Source organism: Acartia tonsa, chromosome 2, assembly GCF_053477335.1.
Source record: "Acartia tonsa isolate MP-2025a chromosome 2, ASM5347733v1, whole genome shotgun sequence".
Taxonomy (NCBI): Eukaryota; Metazoa; Arthropoda; class Copepoda; order Calanoida; family Acartiidae; genus Acartia; species Acartia tonsa.
This window is the reverse complement of record NC_137261.1, coordinates 14,474,243-14,499,788: the sequence shown is the minus strand read 5'-3', so window position 1 is coordinate 14,499,788 and position 25,546 is coordinate 14,474,243. Positions and strand designations below refer to the sequence as shown.

The 25,546-nt window shown below is 34.1% G+C and overlaps 2 protein-coding genes across 6 annotated transcripts in view; both read right to left on the bottom strand.

Annotated features, from left to right (window-relative positions):
• Positions 1–136: 136 nt before the first annotated feature.
• Positions 137–22,718, bottom strand: LOC145305183 (BTB/POZ domain-containing protein 1-like). The gene is made up of 22 exons (XM_080146734.1): positions 22,550–22,718; positions 21,698–21,791; positions 20,865–20,933; positions 20,222–20,295; positions 19,171–19,284; positions 18,511–18,655; positions 16,245–16,315; positions 15,647–15,711; positions 14,931–15,062; positions 14,466–14,603; positions 13,592–13,748; positions 6,538–6,710; positions 5,877–6,021; positions 5,455–5,523; positions 4,652–4,761; positions 3,960–4,044; positions 3,581–3,651; positions 3,075–3,142; positions 2,409–2,448; positions 1,381–1,615; positions 770–862; positions 137–358 (listed from the first exon to the last, which is right to left on the bottom strand). The coding sequence occupies exons 1-22, from the start codon at positions 22,640–22,642 to the stop codon at positions 239–241; spliced, it is 2,361 nt and encodes a 786-aa protein (XP_080002860.1). The 5' UTR covers positions 22,643–22,718; the 3' UTR covers positions 137–238.
• Positions 22,697–25,546, bottom strand: part of mIF2 (mitochondrial translation initiation factor 2) — a 23,609-nt gene continuing 20,759 nt past the window's right edge. The window contains exons 16-19 of one of the 5 annotated variants that reach the window (XM_080146796.1): positions 25,054–25,114; positions 24,547–24,635; positions 23,267–23,420; positions 22,697–23,060 (exon numbers count right to left, since the gene is read on the bottom strand). In XM_080146796.1, coding sequence (XP_080002922.1) covers positions 23,277–23,420; positions 24,547–24,635; positions 25,054–25,114 — 294 coding nt within the window. In that variant the 3' untranslated portion in view covers positions 22,697–23,060; positions 23,267–23,276. Of the gene's footprint in view, positions 23,421–24,546; positions 24,636–25,053; positions 25,115–25,546 lie in introns of all 5 variants that reach the window. The other 4 variants (XM_080146805.1, XM_080146777.1, XM_080146786.1 and 1 more) reach the window with 4 other exon arrangements.

The window sequence follows — 25,546 nt, the reverse complement described above, 5'->3', positions numbered from 1 at the left end:
ATACATTAAAGATTTAATAGGATAGAATTATTGAAAACCCTAATTTTAAAACAAATAAATTCATACCTACCAAAAATAATAAAAACATTTTCTTTTTTGAATGGGATAAAGCGAGAACGAAAGCAAGAAGAAGCACCTTACAGCAAGGATAAAAAGAAAAAGACCAATAATGACTTTTTATCACTACAATAAAATGCTTTAATCCCATTTAATGACAATTTATCAAAAATTTAGTAGATCAAATATAAAATATGATTTCTGGAATCTGCCCATCTTCAACACTGGTTCCATTGTTCTGACCGGCCGCGTAGCTGAACTGAAAGGTCACCTTCTCACCACTGTGACATTCCAAGGAGACCTAAAAGTGAAAAAAAACACATCATGATCATTGCCAAAGACAATAAATACAAGAATTGAAGTTTTAAAGCTAGACTTGAGTAGAGTTAGATGAAACAACATTTTAAGAAAACGAAAAATAGAAAATGATTAAATCATGTAACCAGGGAAACATAAGAGATAAGAAACATCCTACTTCAGTGAATTCTACTTTAATAAAATATCTCTCGAATTCTTACTCAAATAGTTAATGTCTTAATTTTACAAACTAATGACCGGACGTACAGACAGACTTTTGGGACCATCGTTTTAGATATCCCAGGGGTCAAAGAGATGACGAGAAAGCATTGTAACATATTTTTAAATTGATGGAAAAGCGAAAACTAGATACCTTTTTTCCAAAAGGAATAAAAAATAATTGGAACTATTTTACCTTTCTCTGTCCTTTGGTACCATAATGAGAATCCAGCCCCTTGAGAGTAGAAACTGCTGTATAATTCGTTCCAGCCTGCACTTCTATTGGCTCCTAAATAAATGGATATATCATTAATTGGATCTTATACCAGATTTTCAAGTTCTCTAAAAAAAGTTAAACTTGCAGCGGGCTCAAATAACGATTTCCCCCTGCTACCCCATCCCCTACCCTCCTACTAAACGAATTGATCAATAAATTAGTTATATAAAAGAAAGCAAAATTGACGGCAATTTTTCCCCTGTTGTAATATCCAGGTATATTTTACATCCATTCCTGAATAGTAATACATTTTTGACAAAGCAGCTACTTTATAGTTTTAGTAAACGTGAAAGTTGTGAGAGATTCTCGCATACCCTGATAAAAAGTTTCTCCCAGCTGGATAATATAACGAAACCCCAACCTCTTATCCAATCCTCTCCCCTGACCACAGAGGAACGTATTGATCAATATCTGATGACTATATTAGCAACTTACGTCACAATATTCATGTAATCTATATCTATTAGGTTTAAAGTAGTAAAGCTTAAAAATTCTAAAATAAAATAATTTTCACAGTCCCTATTTCTTACCTTAAACATGACTCTAAACGACGAATTAGACCCGTCACTGTTGAATGTTATCTCATTGGAGCCAAGAATCCGTCCCGATCCGGTGTGCAACAGCTGAATTGTGACGTCATACTCGCTGGGCCCGTGTATGGACCCGTACAACCCAAACCCGACGACGAAAATGCGCGTGTCGACTATAAATCTGATCTTGTCGGAGGAGCCGCTGTAACCCCAGCGAGATTCTATTTGTTGGAACCTAAAACAAATATAAATGTATAAATTTAAAATAAAATAAAATCAAATGTCTTTTGGCCAAGCCTACATAGCTTATTGGTGTGAGCTAAAGTCAATTCAAAATTAGTATTATCATCAAATTGCTCTACATGCAGAGACCTTCAAGAAGATAATAGTAATTCTCCGTATTATAAACAGCTTTCCGCGGATATAAAATGTACAAATATATGATTAAAACCAGTTTTATATTTGTAGAAAACTGGATATAATACAATGCTAGACATAATTTTTCGTATGGTTAAGAACCGGCTGTAATCCACCGGATAATAATCGGTTTAAAAAATATGAGAAATTGATGTACAATTCACCAAATTATGATACACAAATATTACCCCCACTGTGGATTAAAATCATTGTTGAAAAGTTTGGACATTATAGGTTTTTAAGCCATCAAATGAGAGAACTTGTTTTTTAACTTTGGGACCAGTTTAATTTACAATCCATTGTCCCCTCCCTCACTATATTTAAGTAAAACCATTGAGGGGGAAGGGGTTAAATAACTGTATGTGCCCACCCAGTGGACCCTGTGCCGACTTCTAATTGGGTCTTTGAATATCAGCCAATACCGTCGGGAATAATAACCAAGCCAAGTCGCTACAAAAGAAAGAAAATTGCTAGCAAAAGAAAAGGGTCCCCAACACCAGATCCAAGTAGTTGTCTGGGTTATACATACATATTTAGATTTATTCTCACTATAAAAAAGGGACTAGGTATTTTTATTTTTTTCCAATAATGTGACAACTGATAATCCTTGCCTGCAAATTGACAGCTCCTGCCCACTCATGGAGCATCTAGGTTAGGGGATTTTTTTTTCCCGGCTTTTTTTGAAATTCAAGTAGTGCCGTTGCAATTATTATGCCTTTTGGTGAAAAAACACTTGTGTAAAAATTTTAACCATTTTGGACAAGTATTATGCCCAGTAATTTCACTTTGAAATTTTGACGCCCCCCTTATGGGGGTCAAAAAATCATTGCATCAGAACTATGGCTTCATGGTGCTCCCTGAATAGGTCTTGAGGAGTAGAATCAGGAATTTTTGAAATTTTGAAAATATCTCGTTCCTAGCCTGAGAAAAGTTCAAAAAACCTATAAAAATTGGCCAATTTTCAAAAATGGCGTTTTTTAGGGGTTTTTTGAACTTTTCTCAGTCTAGGAACGAGATATTTTCAAAATTTCAAAAATTCCTGATTCTACTCCTCAAGACCTATTCAGGGAGCACCATGAAGCCATAGTTCTGATGCAATGATTTTTTGACCCCCATAAGGGGGGCGTCAAAATTTCAAAGTGAAATTACTGGGCATAATACTTGTCCAAAATGGTTAAAATTTTTACACAAGTGTTTTTTCACCAAAAGGCATAATAATTGCAACGGCACTACTTGAATTTCAAAAAAAGCCAGGAAAAAAAAATCCCCTAATCTAGGTACATCCAGGAATCCGTCTGGAGGACGCAGGTTCACAGTATAGTGCAGGAATAAAGATACCGTCTCCCTTAAATAAAAAAAAAAGATTGCATATGATAGACATTTAATACTTTTAACATTATGTAAAAAGTAAAATGTCGTTTCAATTACTGAAACAACTAGACAATGATTTAGAAAATCTACAGACGTTTTCAGAGAGGTTTAAAGATTTTAATGACAAAAGTACCGTTGCTAGAATACCAAAAAATAGGTAGAATTTAATACCTAGTTATTTATCGCATCGTATTATAAACAGCTTTCAGCGAATATAAAAATATACAATTATAAATCAAAATCTGTTTTTTTTTAACTAGAAAAACTGATTTCGAAATATTGTACATTTTTATATTCCTAGAAAACTGATTATAACATGATGCTATACATGATTTTTCAGTATGACTGAGAACCGGTTCTAATCCACCGGATATTAATCGGTTTCGAGGCCATACTGGAATAAATATTTTACTTGTCAGTAAGAACTCCAGACTGGGCCGGGCCCTGAGCAAACTCTTTCACTGTCATCAGAGGAAATCGAATCTAAATATGAAAACAATAAGCCAATATTAACACATCTTTTAACAAAAAACATTACATAGATTATTTCTGGATGAATTGAACATAAAGTGGGTAATTTTTTTTGCATATTTTCCGTAAAGTTTGTTGTAAACTTTTAGCCAAATGATCTTATTGAGAACAGTTTGACTTAAAAAGAGCATTTGACTAAATAAAAAGGTTACACCCTATTTTACGGAAAATATGCAAAAAAATAACCCCCTTTATTTTTTATGCATTCATTATATTGTATATTTTATTTATCTTTAAATGTTTTTAAATTTGAGCATTACCTGAAAAAGGAGACGTCCAAGGGCATTCCTTTTATTTTCGCCAGTTAGAGCCAGGCTTTTCCGAAGACACTGAGCCTCTGCCCATCTAAATACAAATTAAAATAATAAAATATCATTTAAGTTTAACAAAAAAATTGCTCTAAATGGAAATAAATGTTTAAAGAAAATAATATATATTAAAACTATAGGTAAGTTTCCTAATAATTAAACATTTTTTAAAAATCACTGGAGATTTTTAAATCCATGCAATCAGCATAAAATTATTTTTAGAAAAATGGGTGTGCACCAACTCAATTTTAGGCGTGACAAATTTTAAAGACACACGATCTGATTTTAGAGTTCTTCCAAATTATTGAACAAGTCAGGGAATCTTTTCCCCTACATGAGAGTGTGATGACGCAAGGATCTAAAGGGATAAGACAATGGCCGACAAAATTGATGTAGAGTACATCCCCAATGATAATACACAAAATTACTTCTTCTGTAGATTAAAATTAATGGTTGAAACGTTTGAACACTCAACTTAATGAATCAACAAACCAAAATTTACCCAAGTTCCCAAAGTTGTTTAGCCAACAAATAAGAAAACTTAACTTTGGAGACCAGTAAATAAACAAAAAAGCCCATTGTCCCCCTCTCTCTCTCTGCTGATGACGCGCATAATCATATTCCCCTTTAAGTTGTATATGTACCTGAGAACAGCTCCAAATAGTTTGGACTCTTTCATCCTGAGAGTATCTCTATCAAGAACAACAGAAAGTGTATCAGGATCAAGATCTGTAAAACCATCAGCTGACAAAGCCTAAAATTACAAAATGTCATGAACAAAACAGCTCATAATAAAGGAAAAAAATATTATTTTCAAGAGATATTAAGGGAAATTGAATTTATTTACAAAGGGGGCAAATCAGTGAGCAAATGGCACTTAGAATTCGAATTTCGATCTAAACTTTTGCATGAGTAATCCTTGGTAGGTATATTTTCCCTAAATCGAACAAAAAGTTGGAAAAGTAACGGCTGGCGGCTCATCCGTTTAGTCAGTTTTTTTTGCCTATTTTCAGGGTATATCCATCATCAATTACGTAGGAATCAACTTTTTAAAACACATTCTTGGTTTAATTCATGGTAAATGATAGCAATACAATTTTTAAAACTTCTAGTACCAACAGCTACCGTCTAGAACCGTATGATAGCGTTTTGGAGTGAAAAGGTTATTATGTGGAGATAGGTTTCGTGACTTATTTGCAATATAGATATCCAAAAAATGGCAAAACGGCTGAGCCGCCAGCCGTTAGCCGTTACTTTTCCAACTTTTTGTTCGATTTAGGGAAAATAAACCTTCCAAGGATTACACATGAAAAATTTCAGATCAAAACTCGAATTCTAGGTGCCATTTAATCATTGATTACGAGATGGTTGCATTAAAACCCCCCACTTATTTTTGACAGACAGATAATTCCTAATATCAATAGGTTAAAGATTAAAAATGTTTTACCTCTGGAGTGTTTTTATCAATCATCTCAAGACACAGAGCAGAAAGTTGGGGCTCATCAAATAATCTTGCCTACAATAACATTGATACATGTAATATGTCATTGTACACAGGGATATATAGACGATAGATTGATGTACATTCCCGATGATGATATACAAAATTACCCATTCTGTAGATTAAAATTAGTAGTTGAAACGTTTGAACATTCAACTTAATGAATCATCCAATCAAAATTCACTAAAGTCGCCAAAATTGTTAAGCCAACGAATAAAAAAAAACGTTATTATAAAACTTTAGGGACTAGTGTAATAAACAGCCCATTGTCCATTCTCTCTCATTTTGTACTCGAGAGAGTACAAAAAATAATCTTATTTTAAAGTTAAGATATTTGTCTATAAAAAATTTACAAAAAAAACACTTACCTGAGTTAGAAGCATGCATGCATTATCAGGAGATAAATTTTTCTTGAGAAAATCTACACAATGTCTCTCGAGAGTGGGCACAGCATATTTCTTGGCTGTGTACAGAGTTGACATCACAGTCTCCGGACCTATCTGCACCTCATCACTGAACAAAATATTTAATTTGAAGTTGAATTGTTCCAAAAAGTACACCATAATTACATCAAGGTGGCAAGGAGTCGCATTTGATTCTAGACATCTCCATGCACCTTCAAACATGATTGCGGTGTAAAGCGTCTATTCGCTCTATAGACTCCGAACAATTTGATTGCAAGACCTTTATTTACAAGTTCTAACTGTGCATGGTAATGAGTTGTGCCTGTTTAGGGGCCAAGGCATTCCCCCTACTCTTACTATTGATGTCACGTATCTAAATTAGCAGCAGTAGGTGCCAATTTTATCGTCTCTAATATGACGAGGTGTAGTCCAGACTTGAACCCGACATGTGATACATGCAACTTAAGAATATGGTTCATTTTCAACGAATTAATTACATTGGTAGTACCTAGTTAATATTTGAAAACTGTTTCCTCTGTTATTTCAGGTTAATAAATGTGGGTAAGTTGTGTAGAATAATTTACATGTAATCAAAACGGTAAAATAATTAAAATTAATCAATTACCTGTATAGAAACCTCAGTAGGGCTAGAAAAGCTTGTGGCTCTACATCAGGAAGAGGTATCTCCTCCTCAGACATAGCCAGGGCAGAGTTGAACATGGCATCGAAGACAGCACTACCAACAGAAAGGACAAACTTGTGGGCGGGGATAGTTTGCTCAGCTCCTGGCCGCCCAACCTGAAGTTTTAAATCTTGCTTGATTATCTATTTTTAGAATAATCTCAAAATCAACCTTGACTAGCGCATCTACTTCATCAAATGTTCAGTTCACCTTATACCCTATATACTTTCTTTCATATTCCGAAAAAATACATATACTTGAAAACTCTAACCCAATGAATGATCCCACAAAATTTACTACTTTAAACATTTTATTAAATACGCAATAATCTGTATCTTTCACTTTGTTTATTCTACAGATATTGTCCCACTGTGAAATGGTGTCCATACAAACTGGCAAATATTGGAGCAAAATAGCAGCTAAGAAATTAATTCAAAATGAACACAAAATATTGTAAAAGAGTTTTATAAAAATAATGTATACTGTGTACTATATAAATATATATTTAATCATTGGAGCCTCTGTTAATCTTACACTATGACTGTACCCAGCCATCCTGTAATGCATTAACAGAGACTCCTGTTTATTGCAGGTTATTTAGATAGATATGGCTAGGGGCTTCTTAAGCGCTTAGATATAAGTTACATTCCAACAACATCCTTGTGTGTCATCAGTAAATCTTCATTCAACAGCATAGAGGCGTACACAGTGGGGGCTGACGTCAAACCAGCTCGCACCACAAACAAAACTTAGCTGTTGGAGAATATCTGCTGAACTGTAACAACACACAATACTTTGAAAGGTGTGTATACTTACGTGGTGGCAGCGGTATTTATACCCACGCAAAATGTCAAAAATTAAAATTGACCCTCCCAGCCAACTTCCCAGCTCTGGTATTACAGCAATACAGTACAAGCAGTAGAAAGTAGCACTTAAAATATTTCTCCAACAAACTTCAGAATTTCGTGAATTCTATCCCGGAGGTAAATATCCACAATGGGAGGCTCTTGAAGACAACCCGCTAAGAATATCCAAATTAGCCAGTTCCGACAAAAAAACAACAGCCACTTCTGATGAATTGGTGGAACACCTTGCTCAACGTCGAATTTATCTCGAAACCTTCCTTGGTATTATTGCCAGATACTCAGACGAAGGAGACTTCGATGACATTCTTGAAAAATCAACAAGTTTGGAATTTATATTCCAACTACATGAACGGCGATATGGAATCCAAAGAAAGGGGAGATACTTCCATAGATTAGATTCCATCAGATTTGATAAATCAACAATGACTGATCACTACAAATTCTACACTGACTTACGTTCATGCTTTAAAAGTAACCTTCTCAAGAAAGGTGATCCTGTAAAATCTAAAAATTCTGTGATGGCTGAAGATGAGAAAATTACTCCAACAACCGAATGTCTGCTCATTTCAATTGCCCTGGAAAGAATAGATCCTAGACTTCCATCTGAAATTGACCGTATTTTTGGACATCGAATGAACGAAGGAACCACACTACTTGATCTTCATAGTGAAATTTTATCTTATGTCCCCAGAGCACTTGAAGCTTTAGACAGAGATGAAATGGTCTGCAATGCCTACATGCTTCAACAACAACAAGAACCAGAAAATGATAACAATGAAGATATTGACTTAAATTCATTCTCCTACAATAAACCTAGAATGAATACACGTCCAAACAGATCCTTTAAGCCTAACCAACAACGAAACCAAGCAAAAAAGTTTTGCAAAGTATGTCAAGCGCTTGAGATGCCAACATATATTATTAACAGTCATAACCCCTCTGACTGCAGAAAAAAACACATGCTTCAACAGATTGCCATTGATGATGCCGAAATACAGCAAAATCCTGAACAAGATTGACTAGCACAACAGCCAATAATGGCTGGCCTCGAAACAATAAAAACTTTAGATCCACAACCTTCACAAATTCTTACTGTTTTTACAAAATCTGTAAACCCTGTCTATATCACCTTGGATGGCGGTGCCACAGGCTCATTTATAACAAACAAGTGTGCTGATGAGAATAACTTTAAAATATGGAAAAACAACCAATCTGCTGGTCTTGCTGATAATTTAACAAGTGTTAAATCTGTTGGTTACATTGAAGAAACTCTTTATCGAGATAAATGGTCTGTTATTTTCAAAGTATTAGTTGTTGATAACTTAAAAGCCCAAGCCTATGGTGGCCAACCTTTTTTGATATCCAATGATATAATTCAACGTCCTGCAAAAAACCTCATAACAATCCATGGCCAATATACAGTTCTGCAAACAAATGCAAATATACCTGCAACCATGCCAAATTCTGCTGCTCTGATAACTGTCGCTAATATGAATTTGAAGAAAGAAGTTCTATACCCTGGACAATCCATCAACATACCCATACCTCCAACTATCATCTCTCCCAAAGTATCTGTTCTGCCATGGATGGAAACTAAGGTAAATAATTTTCCTAAACTTCAAATTGTTGATAATAAGCAAGGTTATGTTGAAATTGATAATACCACAAATGAGCCCATTATTATTGGTAGCGATTTAAATGTCATTGGATTAAGGGAATGTATAGAAACTGATTTAGCTGAAATCCGTCAAATCCCTCATACTAAACGTTCATTTGCAAAAACAAACAATCACATAGATCAGATAAATGCAAAAATCAAGGAAACGGACATCCTTTCTGAAAAACAAATAAACATGTTAAAATCTTTACATAATGATTATAATAATGTTTTTGATGGACAACTTACAGGATACAATCACCATTTTGGTAAACATACAGCCTCAATTCAATGGGCTGATGATTCTAGACCTAAATCTGCAAGGGCATATTCGCCAAAATGGTCCTCTGCAACTGATAAACTTTTACAGGAAAAGATTGATGAGCTAACTGAGATGGGTGTACTTACTGATCCCTACGAGAATGATATTCAGATTAAATGTATCCATCCATGTTTCCTACAGAAGAAAGCAAGAGCTGGAAGTAAACCACTGGACCAATGCAACACTGACGAGGTAAGATTTCTTACTGCAGCTAATGCTGTTAATGATAAATGCCGTCAAGTACAGACTAAAGTCCCTGACCAAAATGAGATCTTTAGATTTGTTGCACACAACCCCTTCATAATTTATGCAGATTTATATGAAAGCTTTTTCCAAAACCATTTAAATCAAAAAGATTGGGGCTATATGGCTATTATTCACCATTCAAAGGGTTAAGAGTCTATACAAGATCAACCCAGGGTTTGCTTAATCAAGATGAGGAACTAAACAACTACTCTCTAAAGTTCTAGGAAAACTAATAATGGAGGGCCTATGCATGAAAATCGCCGATGACCTTTTAATTGGGGGCGAAACTATTGAGGATGCTATTGAAAATTGGGGTAAAGTTCTGAAACAACTGTCTCTGTCCAATCTTAAACTGTCTCCTGGAAAAGTTAGGATTTTCCCCAAAGAAGCAACAATTTTTGGTTGGGTTGTCAAAAATGGCAAAATAACTCCAGATCCCCACAGACAACTAGCTCTAACCAAAACCAAATACACTGATATCATCAAAATCAAAGATCTACGTTCATGGATGGGTGTGTATAAAACATTTTTGATTGCTATGCCAAATTTAGCTGGTTTAATGGACCCTCTTGATAAATTTGTCGCCAGTGTTAAAGACAACAAATATGATATTATTTGGACTAATTCTCTTATTCAGGCATTTGAGACAGCAACTGAGAGGGCAAAGGATTCTATAAAATATTTAGCTCTGCCTAAGAGAAATGAACAGTTAATCCTGATGCCTGATGCCACTGTGAAGAACCCAGCTGTTGGATTTACTATGAATGTTGTGAGGGACAATCAACTTTTGCCGGTAATTTTTTATAGTTTTAAATTATCTGACCAACAAAAAGACTGGTTTCCTTGTGAAAGAGAGTGTTAAGCTTTATCCACAGCCGTTAAAAAGTGCTCACACTATATTATTGAGTCAAATTTACCAACATTAGTTTTGACTGATAGCAAACCTGTCATGGAAGCCTCAAAGTTAATTAAACAGGGTAAGTTTTCAGCATCTTCTAGAATGTCGTCTTTTCTATGCTCTATTAGTAGATACAAAATTGATATACAACATGTTTCTGGAAAATTTAAAAACAACATTGCTCCAGATTATCTTTCCAGAAATCCAGCCAAATGTAATAATAATTCCTGCCAAGTGTGTAAATTTATCAATGAAACTGCTACTTTAGCCGCTAATAATGTTGAAAATGATATAAATGCTATTCCTCTAGGCTCTGTTGATTCGTGGAAAAAAATGCAATTTGAGGATTATGCTTGCTCTGAAGCCTACAGAAGACTTAAATCTGGACAACAACCATCCAAAAGAGGACAAAATTCCAACGATATTAGACGATACTATGGTACATGTCAGGCCAAAAATCTTTTGGTTGTAGAAGATAAAATCCCAAATACAACTCAGGTAAATTTTCGTATTGTTGTTCCCAAAGATTTTGTTCCAGCTGTCATAACACATTTACACAATCAAGACAATAAGCATTTATCATCTTATCAATTAGAAAAGACTTTCAATCGACATTTTTTCGGTATCCATGTGAAACTAGCCATTAAAGAAACTCTAGACAACTGTACTCTTTGCAAAGCAAATAAACAGATTCCCATTAAAAACGCAAATCCCACTTCTGTTTGTAATCCTGAATCCCCTGGGCGCATTTTTAATGCTGATGTAATCAAACGACACCAACAGAAAATTCTCGAATGTACTGACCTTTTCTCGTCATATACAACTGCATGTTTAATATCTGATGAAAAAGCTGAAACTTTGAAAAATGCATTAATCAAACTAATTACACCAATTAGGAGCCAAATGAATGTTTTAATCAGAACCGATTCTGCCACGGGATTTAAAGCTTTGATAAATGATCAATCTTTTCAAAAATTACGCATTTTAATTGAAACCACTGACCCCTCCAACAAAAATTCGATTGCCACTGTAGATAATGCCATTAAAATGCTTGAAAACGAAATTGTCAAAAATGCCCCTCATTCCACTCAAATTAATGAAACAATACTTGCTCTTGCCCTCACAAACCTAAATTCTATGATTAGAAATCGTGGTTTATCTGCACATGAAATTTTGTTTTCCAGGGATAATATTTCAAATAAAAATCTCATTTTTCAGACAAACAACTTGCTGAAAAACAAGTTTCTATCAAAACAACAAACAATGTGAAACAAGATGATGAAAACAAAGCCACTACTTCCTTCAAATCAGGTGATTTTATTGCAATAAACAATGAAAAATCTAAACATAATACTCGTGATGTATACTTAGTAAATAAAGTATTTGAGGACAAACTACAAGTCAATAAAATTATAAGATTCCATTCTGAAAATTCTAAACTCCAAACTAAGCCCAGAATTGTAAGAAAAAATGACGTATTTTCTGTTATACAACACAAAACTACCTACAAATCTACAGAAAAATATCATGAAAATGTTCCTACAAAACCACAAACAAATAAACCAGTTTTTCAAAAATGGAATCCATTTCCAAACTATGATGATATTGAAGACAGTGATGATGATTATACAAAACCTGAAAACAATTCTGATCCTTATTCTGACCTAAGATTGTGGGAAGAAAATCAAAGATTACATGCTAGAGAAACTTTAATATTACATGCTTCAACTCCAAGACAAAAATCACAAAGTATAAGTGATTTCCGAGCTACACGTCAAGATTCAACCTCAACCCAAGACGAGTGGGATCATAATTTTGACACAAACAATCCTCAATACCAAGAATCTGATGATGAATCATTTCATGATGTGTTTGATGAATTTGAAACTATTATGAATGAAACTTTAACTCCAATGAACCAAGTACAGTCTATTGATAATCTTTACCAAACCCATGGTTTAAATGTCAACACAAATCTATGCCAAAATGTTTCAAACATTCTTCCACCTGCTACAAACCAATCAAAAAAAAGAATTTCTCCTCCAAGACAACTTTTGCCGTTGGAAAAAGAACAACATGGAATTGAAACTAGAAGAATGAAACAGGTAAGATTAACATGCTCCAATGATAGCCTCGAAACCCTTGGAAAAGGGGAAAAAAAGAAGAAAAGTGGAAATGCGCAATAATCTGTATCTTTCACTTTGTTTATTCTACAGATATTGTCCCACTGTGAAATGGTGTCCATACAAACTGGCATATATTGGAGCAAAATAGCAGCTAAGAAATTAATTCAAAATGAACACAAAATATTGTAAAAGAGTTTTATAAAAATAATGTATACTGTGTACTATATAAATATATATTTAATCATTGGAGCCTCTGTTAATCTTACACTATGACTGTACCCAGCCATCCTGTAATGCATTAACAGAGACTCCTGTTTATTGCAGGTTATTTAGATAGATATGGCTAGGGGCTTCTTAAGCGCTTAGATATAAGTTACATTCCAACAACATCCTTGTGTGTCATCAGTAAATCTTCATTCAACAGCATAGAGGCGTACACAGTGGGGGCTGACGTCAAACCAGCTCGCACCACAAACAAAACTTAGCTGTTGGAGAATATCTGCTGAACTGTAACAACACACAATACTTTGAAAGGTGTGTATACTTACGATATTTATAATTTGAGATTACGAGAAAAAGGGCTGAGTAGCTTGACTTTAAAAAAATATTTGCTGTATCATTAATTTCAAATCTTAACCCTTAACGGTTGTTGAACGCCTCTCCCTCTCCGGGTTTTGCCATCTAATTTTCTGTGTGTGAAAGATACAGGGCTATAGGTAACTAAGTGACTTTTTAAAGATGGGTATAACACATAGCTGAGAGTTGAAATTTTTTGAATCCCTTAGAGCCTAAAAAATGGTATCTACTAATTTTTAATTTTTATATCCGCTGTCTTTAATACGATGCGAAATTTTTTTTTATTGAATTTTAAATGTAATTTACCTTAAAATGAATATCTGCAAGAAGTTCATTATTGAACATAAAAGCAAATCTTTCATGAACAGATGTTTTGGAGGCCTGCCAGTTGTAGAGAGGACCTGCACTGCCTCCAGAAGAACTACAACCTGTACCAATACTTCCACCAACAACAGAATTACAACTAAACATAATATTTTGATTTGTTAATACAATCAAAAACCAGTCCCCAAAGTTTTATTATAACGTTTTCTTATTAGTTGGCTTAACAACTTTGGGGACTTTCAATGGATTTTGATTGGTTGGTTTATTATGTGAGTTTCCAAACGTTTCAACCAAGAATTGTAATCTACAGAAAGGGTAATTTTGTTTATTGACATTGGGGATTTACATTAATTTATCGGCTATTGTTTTATCCCTTTGGATCCCTATTAAAAAATAAAAGAAATTTAATGATTTTATTAAGTTGAGCATCAAGATTCAAATATACATAGAACAGTTTTTTTTGTATTTGTGTCTTCAACTAATTCTCCAAACCACTAAGAGAGGGGTAGGTTTCTGGTAAAATCCGTAAAGGTTATGTGTTATAAGTAAAAAACAGTAGTAGAACGATAAAAATTTATGTTAACTTTAAAAAAAAACTTTATGTCTATAGTTCTTTTCAATAAGAAATACACATATTTAGTTAATATTATCGTTCTACTACTATCTTTAAGCCTTAAAACACACACCCTTACGGATTCTACCAGAAACCTAACCCTCTCTTTTATTTTCCCCCTTTCAAACTTACAACTTTAAAAAATAATTTAATTAAATATCAATTGAATTTACAATTTAAATTATACGTTTTCATGATATACCCTTTCTATTAAAATCTGAAAATGAAACCCAAGAATTTTACCTGGAATTTGAAGAACTTTGAGGATTATTGAGATAGGCAGCATTTCTTCTTTCTGTTCTTGGTATGGCCCCTGCACTAGCTGCTGTACAGATATTTACATTACTGATGCTAGCTGCCTGGCTGGCGTCGCTCCCACTCCTGCAAAATATGTTTAGTGTCATAATTCAATCCAAATTAAAACAAAGTATGAAATATAACTTTAAGTACCTAGGTATAAAAACATTTGATAAAGAGGGTATTTTTTTTCGTATTTTCCGAAAAGTTGTGTGTTAGCGTTTTATTCAAATGCGCTTGTTAAGTCAACCTGTTATTAATTTTTTACCAAATGTATGTATTTGAAATTTTTTATAATTAAAAACAGTTTGACCTAATAGGCGCATTTGACTAAACGCAGATAACTTCACGAAAAATACGCAAAAAAATGATCCTCTTAAGTGAAAATTTACATTTGTTTGAACACTTTACCTGTTCTGATTAATAGGCTGTTCAGCTGCCGACTCAGCAGGACCCAGAGACAAGCTGCGGTACAGTTTCTCCAGCCGTTCACTTCTATCTGCCCGGTTCATGAACGGCAACTCATAGTCACGGTTTTCTGACCTAGACAATCAAAAAACAGGATGTAAATCCTATAATATAAAGTAATATGTTTTTCTTTCTGTAGCTTAAGATTTATATAACTTATTAACCGATTGGGTTTTCCATAATAGGCTAGAGGCGAAACCGCTAGTATTTTTAGAGTTTGACCAGCAAAACTAACGACGTAGTTAGGATTAACATCTAATTCCACACTGATTCGCAAAGCAGAACTAAGACAAAATTAAACAATATCCACTTTCATCTAAAATTGACAAATGTGGTAAAAAGAAAGGACCAAAGGATATACTGTATATTCTGCACAAGATTAATTTTTCCCCTGCTACAAAATTTTTAATTTTTCCCTTCCTAGTTTTTTCCAGCAAGGGAAAAAAGGGAAAAATATTTTCAGAAATCTTTATTTTATTCATACCATCCCCCTTCCATATATTCTTTGAGTTTTAATGTTTTCAGATCTCTTAATCTTAACATTATTTCCCCTCAATCACATATTTTTTATCCCCCCCCCCCCTTTTAGCAGGGTCAATTATGCAGAATACACACCCCTGAAAATACCCCCCCCCCCCTTTAATTATATGAAAAATTACCTATCTGAAGATTCTTGACCATTGGCATTTACTATGTTTCTAGAACTTGATGGTAGAGATGCATCCTGTTTCAATGAACAAAAATAATATTTCAAGAAACATTCTACCTAAGCAGGGAACGTTCAATAGGAAGTAAATGAGGTTATGTTAAAAACTAGGTAATTTTTTTCTCATATTTTCCGTAAAGTTGTGTGCAAGCTTTTAGTAAAATGCGCTTATCAAGTCAAATTGTTCTTAATAAGCGAATTAGACTAAAAGCTTACGCACAACTTTACGGAAAAATACGCGAAAATATGACCCTCTTTGTCACATCAAATAATACTTTTATTTAGGTAGGTGAATCCTAACTTCAGAGAATCAAGGCTACATACATACATTTAGATAGGTACCTAAGTAGTAAGAAGTCAATTCCAATGTATTTTTCATACTTTATCATTCATTATGTCTCATCCCAGAACTTTTTTTTACATTTAGAATTTTTAAAAGCAAACAGACATCTTGTTACTTTTTTATAAGGATACTCTTTGAATGTCATTTGGGTAAAGAACTGAACTTAAAATGCTTTAACAATAAATATTATAATGAAATATATTAGTGCCTGATTGTCCGCGGCTAGCCAGGAAACAGATACACCAGAATTTGCAGCCCCGCTCTTCTGCACATCTGTTCCTATATCATAATTGTACATGTTATTAGCAAATTATCAAGTTATTAGGAAATAGCAAGGAATGTGATCCCTGACTATTAGACCCAGCGTTTCGGAGCCGGAGCCGGGAGCAGCAACATTTTTGGCGGAGCTGGAGCCGTATTTAACGAAAAATACGGCTCCGGCTCCAGATTAGCTAAAAATGATTTTTTAAAAGTAATATTATAATTTGGCAACGGTCTATTTCTATATAATATACTGAAAAACTATTGTTACTTAACAAATAGACACACATCCTTCTACTTTTATATAGCTGGTCTGGTAGCTTTTTTTTTAGCAATATGTCAAATTCGATTTTCATAAAAAAGGGGAAGGGTCCCCCCTGGGAAGAATTTTTTTTCTTTCAAAGTACCTATGGCTTTATATACCTTTCTGAATTCGTCTTGAAGAGTAGATTGAATAACTGTCAAAATCAGCTGATTTTGCAAAAATGGCCAAAATTGTCAGTCTTTTGATGATAACTTTTGCAAGGGTCTATGGTTTTAAAAATCGTTTTTGATCCTTAATGTACTCTTCAAGACAAATTCAGGAAGGTATATAAAGCCATACTTTAAAAGAAGAAAAATAAATTCTCCTCCAGGGGGGACCTTTCCCCTTTTCTATAAAAATCGAATTTGACACTTGTTTTTGGTATCAATGGTCATTATATCATAAAAGGAATGGGTTGGAATGGGGCTATAGCACTTACACATCCAGCAAACTTACAGTTGATGTATTTTTGGTAAAATGTTTTCTTCCTTTTTCTCATGCCATAAATACATCTGACACTGGCATTTACACATTCATACTTTTTCAATTATATGTCATAAATACATCCAACACTGGCAAATACACATCTAGATTAATTTATATGAATATTTGTTTACAATTAATTAGATTTTGTACAGTATGTATAGGTTTTAAACTTTTTACCCTATTTTAGTTACTCTCCCCCTATTTACTTCCCTTTTTCTCAAGATGCTCCCAACAAAACATTATCGATACATTTGCGCATGTGGTCAAATTATTGCTATAGAATATACTAGCGGATTCGACACTAGCATCATAGGGGCTTCATCCCAAGACACGTATGAAAGTCCAATCCCCTCCCCTTATTGTTGTTTTGTGTGTCATTATCAGCGTAGTATATAAAACAATGTCATCGTTTTTACTTTAAGCGAAAAAGTGGGGATTTTTTTTTAATCTTGGGGGGTTGCGGTGTCCCTACTAAAAAAGTGTTTAACTACACAGTAAATATATGCTCGCTACTTAACAACTATATAATAATATCATAATATTTCTTTTTAAAAACGGATATTCCAAATTATAGAGTAGCTTCGCTACTAAAAAGGGTTTAACGAAACAGTACATATATGCTCGCTACTTTACAACTGTATAATAATATCATAATATTGTATTATGTATATAGTATTTATGACAAATAATTAAAAAAAGTATGGATGTGTAAATGCCAGTGTCAGATGTATTTTTGACATACGTTTAAAAATGTTGGATGTATTTTTGCCAGTGTTGGATGTATTTATGGCATGAGAATCGATTTTACTGTCATTTATACAGTAAAAATTCAGTTTGTCATTAATACATCCATTGTACTGGCATAAACACATCCACTGTAAATTTGCTGGATGTGTAAATGGCAGTCCCCCGTTGGAATAGCGTGTCCATTGAATTTTTTAAAAAGTGGTAATTCTGAGTCGGTTTACTGACTATTTCATAAAATATTTGACAAAATAGGTTACCAATATTAGTATTTATATTGGTTATGCATTTTAATGGATAAGAAGTTTTGTTATTGTTCTTATATATCTAATACCATTGGTTAAAAATGCTTAGTTGCTGAAAAGATGACCCTATAATTTGGGGGGAGGGGGGGGGGGGGGGAGGGAATCCATGGAATATAACATTGTTTTTATAAGCGAACGAAAGGAGGATTGTCAAAAACCCTGCTAAAATTAATATTCCAAAGTACTGTTCCAGTTTTCCCACACCCTCAAAAACATGAACCCCTGGCAAAACGTCAAACTAAAAAAAGACGCATGAAATTATTTTTATATATGCTTCTTTAGATAAAAAAAAAACTGGTTTAAATTGTACATTTTATATCCGCGGAAAGCTGTTTATAATACGATGCGATCAATAACTACTATTAGATTACTACCTGGCCAAGTAGCCATCATATTGACAGCACTGACAGAGGGTCTCTCCTCCCAAATATTAACATTGGACGCTCCAGAAATACCAACAGCTCCGTCAAAAGGATTCATAACAAGGTCATCCTTGTTTTCACCTTCTCTGTTTGCCTCCTAAACATTTAGATAAGCTTATTTTTTAGTAACGAAGCTACTCTAAATTCACTTTATCTGTCCGTCCGTAACGCTATGCGGTAAATGTGATTTATTCAGCTGCAATTCAAGATAGACGGCTAATTTTTTTGTGTGGAGATCTCGTATACTAAGAAGCATCCAGTATACAATCTACTTACTTAGTCTTTCGATCATGCATCATTAGGTTTTTCTGAAGGTTTCGTGATTTTTATAATTTATCGCTTATCTCTTATTTTCTTCTTTTACAACTGAATATTAACAAAGAAAATCTGCTATATAGATCACTTTGTACATTTATTAATCCATGATTTTTTATGTGCTTCGCTGATTATGAATGAAGCCATCCTTGTAATATCATTGCTTATTTTATTGCAAGATTGGATTCTTGTGTACTGGGAGAGCTTATAAAAACTAATATGAATTATCAATTGTGATTAATAATAAGAGACGCCTGTTTATAGACCAAGAAATTATTGCCATTAAAATCTGTTTACCTCCATATCCTGGTCGTGTTCCGAGCTGAGACTGTTATCTCCCCTGAGTTCTGCCCGAAGTTCACGTCTTTGGTCAACACGACTGCGGTTACGAGCTGATCGAATGTACCAAGCCTACCAATATGTAAAATAATTAATATAGAAATAAAATTGATTAAGGGAACTTAGGTACTTTTTAGGGTGAGACAAAAACATAGGAGTATTATTTTATCTCAAGAAAAACTTATCTGTCTACCTACCTATACCTTTTTATAAAGTCAAAAGTGAATTTAGTCAAGAAAGAAAACATGAAATTCTCAAAGTGTGTACTGTAATATTTCATGGATAAAAACCGGTTCTCAGCCACACTGACAAATCTCGGATCTAACACAACTGGTTTTATTCTTATACAGTGTGTTTTTTTTATGAGAACTTTTTTGAAAGCAATTTTAACCCACTTATAGTTATCAGAATTTAATGATTAATGGCTTATTTTCTTCGTTTTTTAAGGGAAATTATGAAACAACCAAAAAAATTACAGTTTTTGTTGAAAAAGTAGAGTAAAGTTGAAAATTTAAAACTTAGGTGACAACATCTAAAAATGGTTTTAGCGCATTTTTCTTATGCTCAAAATTGGATTTTCAGTAGTCGACTATGGGGGGCCAGTACTTTCTCCCTGATTGACCTATTCTAGTACATGTCCCCAATAGTATCTGTATAAATTTATAGCTCTATATCTCAACTTTGAAGCGTTTTGCAGCCATTCTTGCAAAAGGTAGAATATTTGAACAAAAGAAAAATGCGCTAAAACCATTTTTAGATGTTGACACCTAAGTTTTTAATTTTCAACTTTACTGTATACTTTTTCAACAAAAACTGTAATTTTTTTTGGTTGTTTCATAATTTCCCTTAAAAAACGAAGAAAATAAGCCATTAATCATTAAATTCTGATAACTATAAGTGGGGTAAAATTGCTTTCAAAAAAGTTCTCATAAAAAAACACACTGTAATTGTACGTTTTTATATCCGCGGAAAGCTGTTTATGATGCGATTAATAACTATTCTTCATTACCTGAAAGTTGCTGGGCTCATTAGGATCATCCTCCAGCCTGATAGCATGATCAATTTCTCTTTCTGGTCCATCATCTAAATAAAGATAAGAACAAGGATGAGATCCAAATTTTTCTGCTCAAGATTAAAGATGGTCGACAGGGTCCACTTACACATTCCCCTCTTCAAGTGCCCCTAAAGGCCTCTGGGGGGGGGGGGGGGGCGTAACCGCTAGTAGCTCGTACGGGCGGGATTGCAGTCAAGGACCTTTTTCGACTTAATGTACTGTCCAGGTCCTGGTCTTGGTCCAGCAATCCAGGAGAACTAGGGATGACTGTTACGCACCCTTCTATGTACAAACACCCAAGGATATTAGGTGAAGTAACATCCATCAGACAACCAACTCTCTGTGATGCACGACCTTTGTCTGAGAAGTCCCAACTGTGCATGGTAACGAGTTGCGCCTGTTTTGAGCCAAGGCATTCCCCCTACTCTAACTAATTATGTCACGCATCTGACATAGCAGCAGTAGGAACCATTGTAATGTCTTTAGTTATGACGCGGTGTCGGCCCGAGATTCGAAACATAACCTTCCCGACGACGAGCGGATGCTTTACGTGTTGAGCCACGGTCGCGGGTTTGCTGGATGGATAGATTAAAAATACCTGTTGTTAAGACATCTGCATTTCTGTCCAGTACTTGTTCTTCCACATCCTCCACAGGCTGATTAGCCACTGAAAATAAATTCTCGGTTATATTAGATACTTTTCCTCAAGTGCATATCAAGAACTCATCCCCCTCTACTTATTTGAGAATTTAAAACATGGATAAAGTATTTTTATACTTATTCATAGAGTTCCTACCCATACGGGGTTACGTAGTATCCAATATAACCTAACCTGACCTTAAAAAAACGAACAATTACTTTCACATTATTTTCAAATTATTTTTAAAAATCAGGTTCTGAGCTCAACAATGCACTTCATAGGAAAACGTAATTGCAGCTTGTCTATAGAAAAAAAATATCTTAATTACGGCTGTGTCGTTTGGGTTCTACTTTTAAAGAATTAGTTATATGATATTGTTTATTATATTATTTAGGTACTTTTCTATGAAAACTAATGTAAAACGTTATTCTTGTGATTTATGCCAGTGATCTTTTTTAAATATGGTAACCTTAGCAATCACAAAGGGAATTTAACTGTTTTAAATATGTTTTTGATTATACTCCGCGTTTGATCAACATTAAGTACAGTTAGACTTAATAAGCGCATTTGACTGGACGCTTGCTCATAATTTTACGCAATATTGCTAAAGCAACTATTCCCTTTGACATATTTAGGCGCACCTCTAGAATTTTTCTTTCGAATATTTCTACTGCTTCCCCTTAATTAATATATTCAAAAAAATATTTTAAGGCTTAGGTAGGTACTTTATGAACCTCACTAATTTAAATACATTTCTTGCAACTATCCCTTTACATGGAATTCTAGTTTACCTTGCACAATATCCTCTTGTTGAGCAGGTTGATTGGCAACAACTTCACCATCCTCTTGGGGCTGATTAGCTGCCCCACGATTGTACATCAGCGCCTAAACAAAATATATTGTTTTTCTTATACCAAAAGAGAAATTGTTTGGGTAGATTTAAGTCTCATTCTTTGAAGTCACCTGGGTAGGTTGTAATTATATGATATAAATAATAAGCCAGGGGTGTATATTCTGCACATTCACAAGATTCATTTCCCCCCCCCCCCCATATTTTTTCCCCTCCTGTTATTTTTCCTGCGAGGAAGGAGAAAAATGGAAAAATATTTACAGAACTCTAAATTTTATTTATATTATCCCCCCTCGTTCGTATTATTTTAGCTTTTTACACCAAAGAGGGGAGAAAAATGGAAAAAAATTGTTTTCAGTTCTATTAATTTTTACATTCCCCCCCCCCCCCCCCCCAACCACATATTTTTATTTCTTTATCTCTCCCCCCCCCCCCTTAGCAGTGTCAATTTTGTAGAATATACACCCCTGCAAAACCATTCACTTGTCAGATTTCTTTTCAAAATGATCTACGCTGACTATTCAATGAGTAGAATTTTAAGAGGGTATCAAGTTTAAACTCAAGGAATCAAGACATGAAATAATCTATGGCAAATAAATTTATGTACACAAAATCACCCCTTCGGTAGATTACAACTAATGGTGGAAAATTTGGATACTCAACTTAATGAACTAACCAATCAAAATTTAATGAAAGTTGTTAGGCCAACGCATAAAAAAAGATATAAAAAATTCAAGGACTAGTGTAATAAACAGGTCAATGTCCACTGCCTCTCTGTATTTTCACACCGCACCTGATTGATGGGAGGATCCATATTTGCAGGATCATTAGCTGGCTGTTCATCCTGGTTCAATGACATCCTCCTGTCACCACCTGCACCAGACATCACAAAAAATCTGACAATTCAAAGTCTAATTTCTACTGGTACCTAGTTAAATCATTTTGTTTCTGAAATAAATAATAAGCTAGGTATAGCAATAAAATAGTGCTGAATAAATCATAAAATTTTTAACATATCAAACGTCGGTGTATTATTTATAAAACCAAAATATATCTAGATTATTGTATTATTACCTATCAATTTATCCATTTAATCCGACTTTTATCCTTTGATTACACGACCTTTGAATGGTAGTTTAACGGCTCGCCCTATTCCATTACCTCTTACTTTTTATGTCATTTATTTAATATCAATAAATAACATCTTTAGTCATAATGAGTTTTGGCCGAGATTCGACTCCATCACCTTCCATTTCCAAACAACTATCGGATGCGATACAAAACTGGTTAATATTAAAGGAAGCCTGCAAGAAAATCATCGTTCTAACTGCTGAAAGACTGCCACAAGTAGATACAAAAGTAATACCCAGTATTTAAAGCTGATGGCTTCAATAACCAAAAAAAGTTAAAGGCTTTTTAAAATGACATTTTAATTTGGGGTATTGGGTCTACTTGTGGCAGTCTTTAAGCAGTTAGAGCGTTGTATTTCTTGCAGGCTTCCTTTAGGCACTTTAACAAAATTAAAATCCAGGATCCCAGGAGGTTTTTTCTCGTTGCAATCTTTTAGTATAGCAAATGATTGAATCTCCGGTGTTGAAATTTATATTGACATCATCAACTTTGAGACCACACTCTTGTCCGTTCTTCACTTCATCAACCTCATCCTGGAATAATTATTCATCGCATCGTATTATAAACAGCTTTCCGCGGATACAAAAATGACAATTTTAGGATAAAAAACAGTTTTTTAGCCCCGAGATGCTAACTGGTTTTAATGTTTAACGGTTTCAAAGCGATAATGGAAACATTGAGTTTACCCATTTCATGTGGAATGGGTATGATTAAAAGAAAAATATAATGATTCTAAGTTTTTAACCAATAAGCTATTTCTATCTTTTGTTTAATGATACTGTTTGATCTCTATTCTAGAGGGTGGAAGGGGGGGGGGGGGGGTGGTGCTAGGTGCCGGATGCTCGTAAACCGTGAGCAAAATGAACTTAAATATTGGGATCTACTGCAGTTCACGGTAAAATATTGCTGGTCAGCAATATTTCCAAAAATCTATGAATTTTAAAGGTTGCTAGCTGTCAAACGGCTGAACGTTCAGATCATACCCGCACACCATTTTAAGCGGCATAAGAAGGCCTACAAATAATCTGGAACAACCAAGATCCAATTATGCACAGGGAAAGCTTTACTGAAGAAAAAACGCGTAAAATAGGTCTTTTTCGCGCATTTTTCTGCACTGGGAGATAATCATGCATTATTGATTATGGCTATTCCAGATTATTTTTAGGCCTTCTTATGTTGCTTAAACAGTGTGCGGGCATGATCTGTACGTTCAGCCGTTTGGCAGCTAGCAGCCTTTAAAATTCATAAATTTTTGGAAATATTGCTTACCAGCAATATTTTACCGTGAACTGCAGTAGATCCAAATATTGAGCTAGAATTTTGAAACTTGGTACAAGCCTAGTCCAATAGTTACTACATCTAAATGGAAAAAAATCAGAAATTTTACTTTTAGGTTAGGTTAGGTAAGAAAAACCCTGCGGAAATGAGGTTTTTAGTCCTTTTTTGGTCTATTTTGATTTGGAAACTTACTTAAAATTGCTTGTTTTTTTCGTAGGTTTTTTCCAATTGAATACACTGTGTCTATTGATTAGGTAATTATTTGAAATGATTCAGCAAATAAGTGCATACCCCAGCGGGCTAGGTGGGTTGGCGATAGTTAGCTTTTATTAAATAAAACCAATAAACTTCATGTAGTAACAAAATTTGTATAAAACAAACCTTATGATGTTTCAACATTAACAGAGGGCCATCATAAATAGTCTCTCCGTTTCTTTCAACTCTCACCATGGAATTTCTAGAGATTTTTCCTGACAAAAAAAGTATTTATTTTTCATGAAAATCTCATGTGCATGGTTAAAAAAACAGATTTTTATTAGCAAATCTACTATTTAGACGTTACTAGCGAGGCCTCTAGTCTAGATGCCCTTGAGTGGGGTGGGGGGTGTAGGTCCCTCCTATTAATTGTAGTTTTAAAGAGGAACTTAAATTATTTTTTTTTTTGTGGGGGGGGAATTTTTTTTAGGATTTCTCTTCGTACCTTTATAAACCTTCTAAAGGTCTATGAGAAGCTACCCTGTAAAGGAGAACTAAATCGGTTCAGTGATTGGCGAGATCTTTCGGTGCACACAAACAGACAGACAGAGATAGTTTTACTTTATTACAAGGATAACATCTAATTCAAAAAAAACTTCCACACAATCGCCCTGTTAAAACATAATTAATCACCTTGAATGACTTTAGTTCCCGCAACTGGAACTTTCTTCTTATCAATAGTAACAATAAACTCCTGAAAAACATTTCATTATAATTAAAAAATGGGCATTTAAAACTTTCATGCATCTGTTTATCAAATACAATATCTTCTTTCTCTTAAATTATTCAAGTAAAATATTAATTTAGGTACATATGAACCAAACCAGAGGTGAATTCTTAAAAAACTTAAAAATCAGTGAGACAAACAAAAAAATTAGAGGGGATAATTTTGCCTCACTAAAATTTTAGTGGGGCAAAAGTTTTTTTAAGAATTCACCTCAGCTTATACCAACAAAAAAAAATCAAGAACCCTTCTAATTTTATATATCGTTGGGGGCCAAAAGTAACACTTAGTAGAATTCAATTGACGACCTTTACATCTGCTCCCTAAATATTATTTTAGATTTATTTCGCTTTTTGGTTATACCTTATTCCTGGAACCATACGTTTACTAAATAGGTTTCGT